The sequence below is a fragment of the Poeciliopsis prolifica genome, unplaced genomic scaffold (assembly GCF_027474105.1).
Source record: "Poeciliopsis prolifica strain line A6 unplaced genomic scaffold, Auburn_PproV2 SCAFFOLD032, whole genome shotgun sequence".
Lineage (NCBI taxonomy): Eukaryota > Metazoa > Chordata > Actinopteri > Cyprinodontiformes > Poeciliidae > Poeciliopsis > Poeciliopsis prolifica.
The window spans coordinates 5,572,475-5,584,595 of record NW_026562407.1 but is presented as its reverse complement, the minus strand read 5'-3'; the positions used below and the strand labels follow the sequence as shown (position 1 = coordinate 5,584,595).

Below are 12,121 nucleotides of genomic sequence, written 5' to 3'. Positions count from 1 at the left end.
TTTCTCTTTACAGGTTGTCATTTGGAACCAAAGACAGTTTTGGCCACAAAAACGACTTTTCGTTGAAAATAAATGTGTTGTGTTCAGGGAAAGATAAGATTCCCCACCGCTTCTGTTTCAACCACAGCAAAGTGTTTGTGTCCATTAATGGGAGACAGGCAGACTTTGAAAGTTAGAAAGGAAAATATTTAGAGAGTGACAGCAAAAAGACAAAATATTACTAACTTGGCCCTGGACCCTTCAAGATGAGTGCAACCAGAGTGTCTTCTGAAACTTCTACAGATTGCCATCATTTGTAAGGGCTAATTGTGAGTATATATGTTCATGTTTAACCTCTAAACATTGTTAAAAAACACAACAAAAAACAATGAGACATACATTTCCAGTTCAAAAACATGTATTAAAAGCCCAAAATAAGATCTGAATGAAATCTTCTGACAGCTTTACAAAATATTCAGCGTCATAACTTAAAATATCTGTCAATGGTGTAACATCTGCTTTTTATATGGAAACACTATCATCAACCGTAACAATTTTGTTATTGGTCTTACTTTTAGGAGAGAAGGATGTTTTTTGAAGTTTGGGAAATGTCAAAAATTTGGAAATTGGAGATTAATATTCCACGAACCATTCATCCTTCTTTTGGTTAAATGTATAAATGAAAACCACACCAATAATACTTCAAATTGCACAAATAATATATTGACAGCCAGGAAGAGCATTCATTTATGACGACAAGCAGTGTAAAGCAGGACATAGGTGAGATGTAAAATAATTCCTACTCAGTTATATAGGCTGTTGGCTTATTTTACATTCTATTTATATATACATTTTTAAAATATGATTCTTTGAAATTATAAGCTGTGCTTGCATTTTTTGGAACGAGTAAACAATAATAATAGTCGGAGCTCCAGTGTTATGTAAAAACCCAGGCAAATATTTGCATACATTGAAGAATAGGCCTACAAGAAATGCTAATATATCTCCACAAACAAGCATCTCTTTAAATCACATTTCAACCACCCTCAGCATTATTTCTACCAGATGAAGAAGAAGAAGAAAAAAGTTACTGGGAGTTTTGCACACAGCCTTGTTATAAGGGAGCAGAGCTAACGCTTGCAGAGAGAGGAACAGATGCTGATCATTAACAGGCTCTGGTATAATAACAGCCGCAGTGCTCCTTTAGTCTTGGGAGAGCGGTCTTTTGATTTTCCTGCCTGATGAGCCGTTGTGTATACGTCGGAGGGCTGGCAATATGTTGTACAGAGCCGGGCTATGCGCGAGGTGGCAACACATGTCAGTGTTCAGGGCTTGGATCTGAAGCGTTGTGTTGTGTATGTGACACACTGATCCGCTCTTAGCCTGCTGCTTGATAGTGACATTGATGCAGTGGGTGGTACTAGTCGTGGCGCATTGTGAGGGGGACTCGGAGTCCTCTTGGGATGTTCTGTGGCTGCAGGCTCTATCCATCTCCATCTCACCTCCGATTGAAGAGGGGGTCAGAGAAATAGACGACGAAGGGGAAGGAGAGAGAGAGAAAAAAAAGTATGACAGGGAGTGTATCTACACCTGGGTGATGGATTTACCGTGGAATGATTTCTTTGTTCTAAGAGGTGGATAATGCCTCTGCAACAGCAGACACAATGTCTCAACTGAAAAGGTTCCTTTTATGAGTGGCTTTTTCCCGGGCAGGACGGCAAATGATGGGATCTGTAGAGCTTCTCCACCTATTTTTAAGCTGACAAACCTCTGTGATGGAAATGTCTGCCAGGGTCTCTAAAACGGGCGGAAGTAATTCACTGGTTTGCCCTCAGTGTCACAAGCGCTGTCCGATCTTACAGCGCCAATACTATTTGTGGAGACTTGCAAAAGTATTCTTGCAATTTTATTTTTTCAGATTTTATCATGTTCATGATTTTATGTGACAGCCCAACATAAAGGATTGCAAAGTGTGCAGAGGAAGAAGAGAGAGCAGATCATTTTAATTGGGCTGAAATGCATGCCACACTTTCCAGATTTTTGTTTGTAATAAAAATAAAAAATATGGTTCAGAACAATGCATTCTGTGTTTTATTCTATTAAAAAATCCCAATAAAATCCTTTGAGTACTGCAGTAGCATGTCAAAATAGGGGGAAAAGTGCAAGACGCTGCTTTCTCTTGCTTCTCAGGAAACACATATTTTTCAAGCAGCATACAAGTTCTAATGAGATTCGAAAAATCTTTGCCCCTATCTGCTGGTGTACTGCATAAAATAAGTTTTCTGAGTACCTGCCGTAGATACTAACAAGACAGAAAAAAAAAACCTTGGCAATAAGCCTGGTGCATTGCACATTGATCATTCTGGGCAGCTCATTGATGCCTGATATAGTATCATATGCACTTAATTATTATAACATCCTATTTCTCAAGCCAAAAAGTCCTGACAAAGTTCTATGAAATGTAAAAAAGCCAAAGACCTGAACAGAGAATCAATACCTCAAAGAACCACCCCCAGCATGGGGGCCACAGAGCCAATCCAATTAAAATGCATAAATCTCCCTGTGTGCCTCCACAGTCGGTCTTTGACTCATGAAATACTATCAGACTGTTGCGCTAAAGGGGGGTTGCCCACTGCAAAGAGTCATGTGACAAATCCACCTAAGGTATGGGACCAAGGATTTATGATCTTCATGGAGACGGGGAACAGTTGCAGAGGGGGCGCTCGAATCAGGGGTGCTGGAAAATTTGTCACGTTTTAAAGGGCTCGGAGAAAGACTACAGCTTGCGTGGCGGGAGTTGGCATTCAGCTCACGCACCTAATGTCACACTGTGTTCTAAGACACTGTCTCTACCACTCTGATGCCATGGCTTTTAAGACAGATTTATCTTGAACAATTGGTTTTGGCGTGTGTGTACATAAACTCTTAAGTTATATCATGAAATAGAAAATTAACCTTGACTGCCCTCGTACTTACTGTCTGATTGGGAGACAGTGATTAATGTGACCCAGATATCAGCCATTTTATCATCTGTAAGGGCGTGTCATTATTTTGTAGCTGCATTAAAAATGGTGTCACCTAACAGTAGTTCGGTTCCTCCCTGCAATCTGCCTTAGGATGTTTCTTAGTGGGTGAAAAACAGGCTGTAGATCTGCAATAAAATTGTATATACCAGGGGTGTTCAAATCCAAGCCTCGAGCATCGGCGTCCAGCAGTTTGTAAAAGTCCAACACACCTGAACGAAATGGCTGATTAACTCTTTATGCAGTCAAGTTCTCCAGAGTTTTTCCAATGATCTGATTATTTGATTCAGGTGTATAGATGATGCACCTTGATCTGAAAACCCCTGGTACCCAGTTGAAAAGCCAACTTGTGATTTCCAAACATTCTTATGGTGATTATGGCCAAGCAGCTCATCAAACCATTAAGCTTTCTTCCAAAAGGCAGAAATTATTATTCACCTTAAATCAACAACTAGATGTCGGGCTTTCCAGTAGATCAATGTTTCTAAGAACCATCTAAAACTAGTCTGGGAATGGACCAAGTTCAATAATATTAAGCTTCTTGAGTTCTCCAAAAGTCAGTCATATTTAAAATTCTGTGGATAATTTTATAGGTGGTTGAATGATAACTCAAATACCGACTGAGACAATGAATGCAGCAAATGAAAGTGTTCAATGGGAAGGGATGATAAAAATAAATAAATTCATGAGGAGGCATTGCAAACAAAACCCCAAAATGTGAAAGAAGAAAAGCAAAAATGCCACACCCTGGGGAACCAGCAAAAAGTAGATAATGAGTATCTGAGTTAAAAGCATGTAGATTGGATCTAGGTGAGACTAACAGTAAAAACACTGCCATCACGGCATGGAACAGACGCACTGATGGAAACTAACAAGCTTAACAGAATAAAAGTTACAGAACAAACACAGAAACCATGACAACAAAATATTAAAACTCATGAAAATAACAGAGCAAAACGACAAAAATGGCTTTACTAATTTGCATGAAACACAAAAGTCAAATAAAACATTATTTATGCCGGTGAAAACCACCAATTTACTGTAATGCACAATGAATGTAAACCAAATTCTGATGACAACACTATTTAAGGTTAGACCTTCATATTGTGTTCAACTTGAAAAAAGAAGGGTTTAAATGTATTCTTAAAAGCTCATACATAAATGTTTGACAATCACTGCTTGTAAATTTCTGACTAATGCTGTAGTTCACATCTATAATGTTTCTTCATAATCTCAATTTCTACTTCCAGTTCTCATGAATTTCAAGTCTTCTGAAGCCTTAAGAAATTTCATGGCTACTTGTCATTTAGAAGTAATAAAAAAAAAGACAAGCAGTCACAATGAAAATATAAGCAAATGCGTTTGAACTCCTTTCATTTCTAAAGCAAAACAAAGGTAAAAAAATGTACTGGACTCATCTTCTTCATCAGGTATTATACAAAGGTCAAATCATTTGATTAGAATGGTTCATGCGGGGTCCAAGTTCATCACTGTTGTTAGAGCTTAGCCTCCTAATATGAGGTTGAGTGGAGTGAGCTCACTCTTCAAAGATTTTAACCGTACTAAATGGCTCCAGGCGAAGTGATGGGACATTTTAATACTGTAATCACTTGCGCTCTTGAAAAAGTCACTTTAAAGTACACCCACTCACATCATTGCCTTCAAATAGAAATCTGCAATCATTCAAAGTACCAGAGACAAAAAAAAAAAAAAACATCCCGCATGCAGCCGACTTCTGCTTTCAACTTTTGTTGGTTTGACCAGCTGCGTCTCCCTGCTGATACTGAAAGATCAGTAGGAGGCATCTACCGTTCTGGCTTGAATGTCCAAGACATCAGCTGTAAATCAGACAGAAATGAAAGCACTCTGTGCCGTTGTAGTGGTCCTTCATAACACAGTATCCATTATGGTAGTTAAAGATCTCTAATACTAAATGTAGCTGTTCTGAAGAGCTCATGCAAGATATGCACCCGAAAAAAATGGACAAAGTTGCATCAGGGATCAGAGTTTTAGAGTGAAGTATTGCAAAGGCCTTCATAGCAGAGTTATTTTAATGAAGGACCAGGTACAGGTCAGAATTTTCTCTGGTTGCATGTAGTTTAAATTAAAACACCCACATAGTATATGAGCAGTCAGTGTGCTATGCATGACAATGTAAGCAGAAAAGAGAAAAGTTTCTTCTTTTGGCTATTTTTAGTATCTTATCCACAATGTTGAATAAAATTTTTTGTTAAATAAGCCACTTATTTACGCTCATGTTTATAATTTTAAAATATAATTTAAAAGTTAACTTATATCAGTAACTCACTTCATTAAGTGATACACATTATATAGAATAATTACACTCAGCCTGATGATTTATTTCTGTTAAAGAGTATTACATCAGACCAACAAAAAAACGTCTTTGAAACTGAACTGTGGGATTAATGGAAAGTATATAGAATACCTGCTTGAAATTGCTATTTTGTCTTTTATTCAGACGAATGAGCTTCATAGGAACACATTCTAATCTAATAATTATGACTAAGAGGAGCGTTGAACAGCTTTAATCCACCAAGGGAGCACACTTTTTATCACACACCAGAATTGTGTGTGTGATAAAAAAAATAAAATAATAGTAATCCACCGATATTGCTTAATATATTTTGCATATTTCGATGACCTTCAGTGTGGAGAAAGGCGCCTCAGACTAAAATGTGCTATTAAATTAATTCATGTATTGGTTCAAGTAAAGAAATGTTTCATTTTTTTAAATACCTGATGGAATATGTTTTAGATTCTGCAAGGTGTGAAATTGAGTTGCAAAATATTTTGCTAAATTTGATGGTATGATAAGATGCCCATGTTCACATATGTTAGCAAAACACACATGCTTATTGATGGGTTTTAACATTTTGTCACAACTGTACATAATAACAAAAAAAAAAATCAGCTGTGATAAAATGAGTTATTTGATAAAAATGAGAGGAGGAAGCAACAAAATAGTAATGTGAAGGTAAAAAATGTTGGTAAACATTGTTATAAATAAATATAAATATATTTTACTCAGAGCTGTATTTATATGTTATATGTTATGATGCTCTGGCAATAGGAAGCAGTTCCACTGCAATTTTTTCCTACTAAGTTAGTTTTAATTGTCACCACAATAACCCATTGGATTTTGCATCATTAAAATACTTCAGCAGGATAAAATGTCTGCGATCACAATGTAGAGATTGTTTTGGATTTTCCAATCTCTATGGACTTTATGGGAACACTAAATGCTCTCATAATTTGATGTTAAAGTTGTGACATTACAGAAAAATTCACCAACAGGAAAATCTTTCAATATGTTGGTGATTTATTCCCCATTTGCCACAAAAGTTATCACCCAATGAAACACGATTGATAATGACTGGTATACTGGACTCAGTCCAGAGTGCAAACAAAAAAAGCAATTATAACGTTTCAAAGAAATAAACAAGGCTAAAAGATAATCGGTAGCTCTGAGGGTTATGAGTACAGAATTAACAATGCAGTAGATGAAATTTGCTGTGTTTTGCTGCCATGATACCCCCCACACCTCCCCAATAGCCTCATAAGATTTCTTTATCTGGCACTATTTCCAAGAAACACAGACGCATACATCTATTTTCCCCCCATTCGCTGTGCTTTTAGATCAAACACGGTGACAGTTTGTCAAATAAAAAGCCGCCAAAGCCCCCATTTAGTGGCAGTTTCCAATGAGCTGTCTTTTATAATGTCAAGGTAGAAAAGATAACGAAATAGAAAAGACAAGAAGGGAAAAATATCACTCAGAATTGGGGTGCAACCACTGTCCACTTTTCTCTGGTGAATGCAGGGGCACTAGCGAGCGAGGCTTCTCAAAATGTTGGGGGGGATTGGCTTAACTCAAAGAGCTCTTTTACTGCTTCCCCCACTTTTTTTTTTTTTGTTTTGCTCTGCTTTCATCGTGTGAAGGCTCCCATTCTTCATCGCTGCCTCGCTATTCCAGACTCGACTTCAGCCCTGCAGGGAGCTTAGTGGGTCCAGAAGTCATGCTGCTGAGTGACAAACAGTGGCTCTTTGGAGCCGCCCCACCCACAAGGAGAGCAGAGGGTTTTGCAGGTATTGGGAAGGAAGATTGCATCCATATTATTTTGTCTTGTATTTGTGCATAGTTTTGAGAGGAAGATCAAAGAAAGAGACAAAAACAAAAGCCAGATTGCAGAGAAGACATGTCAATAAAAAAGAGTGCCTGTCATTTTGTGGACTGGCACCAGGTGGGACATCTCTCACAGAGTGTCTCTTTTTCTCCCACTGATTCAGTAGAGACATGCCATGCTAGATCCAAAAGGCTGCTCTGCTCTGTCAGCGGTTCACCTCTTCAACTCTCCAGTGACAAAAACAATTAAGTCATCTGTCCACGTGAGATCAGAAATTCCCCCATGACCAATGACTTTCTTTGCTTTTTCCACTTAATTTATCCACTCAGATATATTTACAACCAACCTCTGACTTTTTGCACTTTTCACTTGATGGAAACTGCCTGTGAACTTCACTTCTGACAAAGGAAGAATCTTTAACAGTACGTTGCATGGAAGTATACCTCTCGAACATTTTCTCATGTTAGAAGCTGAATTTTATTGGGGTAATTTGTAGTAAAACAACACAAAGTAGCACATAACTATAAAGTACAAGTAAATGATACAAGGTTTTTAATTTTCACCACACACAAAAAAAACCTGGTGTGGTGTGCACAGGGATTCAGCCCCCAAGAATGGAAGTTAATGTGTCGTCAAAAATGCGAAGAAATTTTTGTTATTTGACTTTGTAAGTGTACCGTATTTGCAAGCACAGATTCATCTAAAAAGTCTCCATTCGCCTCCTGCTCTACCAAAATGATGCAACACCACGTCGGCTTAGAAATGTAGTCTTCAGCGGTAGGAAAGAGGGGCAATGGGTTAAACCAGATTCCACCAACAATCTTGAGAGCAACAAAATGGCAGAAAAAAGGCACCAGCTGAATATGTCACCCTTTTCACAAACAAACCAAGGTAGCAAAAAAAGTTAACTTTTGAGATTTTCTCTGAAAATTAGTTGCTGCCTTATTTCTTGAAATTGGCACGAGAAAGGATAGCTGCTTTTCTCTGCTTCCTGTGTTTATAACAAGCTGATTGTCACCTATGTTCACACAGAAATTCACAGGGAAAATAGCTTTTAAACAACCTGAAACACACACCACTCTTGTCCAGATATTTTCTTCCTTTAATTAACAACGTTCCGTCACACATTTTGCGATGCTACTTTTTTTGCACTTCAAACAAAGACGGAGAAGCTGCCCCCTCTAATCCTCCATTGACCAATAACACTAGACTTTCTCAAGAGACAAACTTAAAATGAAGCTTTTTGTTTGGTTGTGGCAAAGGGCCAAATTAAAATGAAAATAGCACTGTTGGGAATGTGTATTTAGGAATATTGTGCACCAATTTTCCAAAACAAATACCTGCAAAAAATTTTACAGTTGCTTCACATTCAACAATAAATACAAAATAGCAATCTGCTATTCTTAACAGCCATAAAAATAAAAAAATGAAGGCGCCTGTAAAACATTTTTCAACAACATACCCTAAAAGTACCTCTAAATAGACCAAACCAGAGTCATGCATTTTGATCGACTTGATCCGACTTTTTGTGTTGCATACCAAAAACAGAAGCCCTGCACATTTTCACATTTTTCAAAGTAAAAATTTGTAATCTTTCTCAGGGCTTTATAATATGTTTAAAAACTAAAATGCAAAAGTTTTCTATGAAGTTACAAAAAAACATATTTGTACCCCAGCATTAACTTTAAATATGAAACCTGGAAAAACCAACGCTAGAATACGGGAGATAAGAACGAAAGACAAGAGGAAGGAGGATGAGAACAAAGAAATGAAAAAGGGAGAAACACAAGGAATGAACAGAGGAAGTAAGGCAAGGATAAAAAAAAGATGGAAAGGCACAGGGTGAAAGACGAAAGGAAACAATGGGGAAAAGAAAGGATACAGAGTCGGGATAAGTAAGCAAAGAAAAAAGGACACAAGAAAGAGAAAGAAAAGGAAGGACACAGGGACAGAAAAAATAGAGGAAGGACAGACATAGGATGAAAGAAGAACTCAAGGTTTTAAAGGATAGCAAAGGAAGTAAGAAAGTAAGAAAATGGAGAAAGGAAGGAGTGGAAAGTAGGACACAAGAGTGAAAAGAATTGTAAGAATAACTTGGAGGAAATAAGGTTAGGACACATGAAAAGAAGTTGGGTACAATGAGAAAAGGTCAGGAGACAGTAAAAAAAGACTAAAGGCCTTAGAGGGGAAAAAAGGGCATGAGGGGGAAAAGAAAGATACATATTATCACCTCCCTACAATATCAACCTAAGTCCCAAAAGTGATTTAATTTGCCTAAAACATCTTTTGGAAAGAAAGAGGTGGTGGTGTTGTTTTCTTGTTTTTTTTTTTTTTTTGCTGAAATGCTGATGAACGAGAGCAAGTCGTTCATTACGAAAGTGCAGACAGAGCCTGCCATTCTTTGAATAACACAACCAGGCAGATTAGAGGCACTTCGGCACAAATTCACCGCTCCCTCCCTGGAATAGCATTTGCTTTGGTTTTAAGAAGTTCAAATCCCAATTACTTAACACATGAAAAACAACAAAAAAAAAACACGTAAAGAAGCATCATTTCTATACAATGTCGGAACTTTGTTTTAGGGATAGAAACTTAAAAAAACAAATGCATTACCTTAACATCAACGTGGGCCATCAAGACTGCAAAGTTGGTGAGATGAGTACAAGAACATGTGGTGTGTGTCCTGTTGGTGCTCAGCAAGCGGCAGTCCTGCGTCGACCAGTAACCGATCATGGTGCGCTTGGAGTAACTCCAGAATGAGCAATTGGGGTTGAAGTTTTCCTCAGATTGCTGTTGGACAAAGAAAGAAATAATGAGAAATGAGCAGAATCATCAGGCCCACTCTGTTTGAAACGCAGGTGTCTGAAACTAATCACACAAGATTCATGTTTGATTTTTTATTGTTTGCACAATAAAAATGTACCCCAAAAAAAAAAAGGTTTATTTATCCCCACTGCATTTCGCATCCATTCTGAGTGAATAGCAGGTGCCTTCATTGTCAGGAAGCATCAAGCAACCTCATGCCTGTTTTTCACTGTGTTTTTTGACCTTTCTCTTTAACTCTCGCTGCATGACAATGGACTGCCCCACTGGTTAATAGGCACCGCTGCCGTCTGTGCTGGGCTGGGCTGCTGCCCTAATGACAAGCGAGCCTCCCTGCTATCTTGCTCGCCATTTTATAAAAGTCATCCACAACACAACGGCGTAATAACACAACAAAATGTAAGTGCTGATAAATAGATGCACTGAGAGCCGTTCCCTCTCGAGTCCAATTGTCCTTTGCGCTGTAACTGCAGAAATAAAGCAAGTACACCCACCTTTTCTTTAGTGACTCTCAGCCCTCAAGGTTAAACATATCTCACTTTGTACTGTAAATGCTGTGACTATCTGAGGTTTTTATTTTCTCCTGGTTTCACTTTTGTTCTATGGTAATTAGTCTAATAAGGTTTATCCTCTGTGAATGCAAGTTTTCCACTGATTGCATTTACCCTTCACACGTTCAACACCTTGTGAAAACTACTTCACTGCAAGGAGATAGGATGACCCTCCGTCACCATTAATGGCTTTAATTGGGCCCGTTAAATGGGAAGGCAAGGAAGCGAAACAATAACTAGAGGACACATAATCATCCCCGAAGACCAGCAGACCAAAACCTCATGGTTAAACAGGAAGGCAGCAGGATAGTAAACCACCCCAAGACACAGTCATACCCGATGATGCTAAATATGAACATTAATTACATCTAATTTGGAGTGGAAGACAATATTATAGATGCCTGCTTAGCAACAGCATAAGTTGGGAAGATTTAACATTAATTTAGGGCGGTTATCAAATGTCAAAAGCTAATTATACTTATTTATAGCCACATTTATGTTGTTCTTGCCTTTTAAAAAATTCAGCTCACACTGATTAAAGTTAGCACCAAATTTACATCAGATATTCTGGCTAAATTCACACACTCAGTCAGTTAGCAAAATTTAACAAACTATGATCATTTAATCATAGGGAGGCGGGTCTTAGTGCTCCTCAATTACAATCTCGTGTTTTTCCCCATCAGCAGATTCTGTTGTGAATGCTACGCTAGTTAGCATGGGCACCGATGACTGTGGATAAAGTTCTTTATAAGTTCTTTCTCTGCCATTAGCACATTTAGCAGTGAGTATGCGACACTGAGTGACAGAATTAAGACCATCCTCCACGCTCTGACTGGTTGTTTTTGGTCGGGAGCGGTGTATTTTGCCTTTTGATTAATTTATATTTACATGTTGGAAAAACTTGATCAGTCAAAAATCAATCTTGTGAAATGCAATACATTATCAAAATCTAAAAATTATCACAAAAAAAAAAAGAAAAGAAATAGGTATTACCATATTTCTACACCTTATGTTCGGTACACATCAGGTTTCCATTTATTTTTCCCTTTCTGGGAGAATTTGCTGCATCCAATAAGGCTTAGTTAACCAACTAAGAAATGTTAGAATATTCTGATTTCAGACAACATAAGAAACTTGTATGCACAAAATTGTGAAAATGATTGTGAAAAAGGGCAGAATCTTATTAAAATTACATGATCCTTCCATGAAGCGACAGGAAAAGTGCCCCAACATCAGATTAATAGTAAAATTAGTCTTGGAATTACAATTTTCTTCTAGGGCAGGTGAGTCAGAGCAACAGCTGCTCTGACATCATCCCCCTGACATTTTCCCACCATTTAATTTTAACATCCTTGAGCTATAGTCCTTTTACTCATCGTCATCCTTCTGTTCTCTCCTCATTTTTCTGCTGTTGTATGCATTCTTTCCAACACACAAAAACACTGCTGCTGCTCTCTTATGGCCGTTCAACATCTCTGATAATCGCTGAAAGCACTGTTTGTAGACAAAACAGGGATATTGTGAGGCTGGTAGAGTGTGGAGAAGAAAATGGAGTCAGGAGGGAAAAGTCATGGCGCCCCACGATGACTAAGCACCCTCC

General features: G+C 38.0%; 1 protein-coding gene across 5 annotated transcripts in view; it reads right to left on the bottom strand.

Annotated features, from left to right (window-relative positions):
• adgrl3.1 (adhesion G protein-coupled receptor L3.1) overlaps positions 1-12,121 on the bottom strand; it is a 259,349-nt gene that overhangs the window by 38,137 nt on the left and 209,091 nt on the right. For all 5 annotated transcript variants that reach the window (XM_055050947.1, XM_055050952.1, XM_055050951.1 and 2 more), the window contains one exon: positions 9,761-9,937. In XM_055050947.1, coding sequence (XP_054906922.1) covers positions 9,761-9,937 — 177 coding nt within the window. The remainder of the gene's footprint in view (positions 1-9,760; positions 9,938-12,121) is intronic.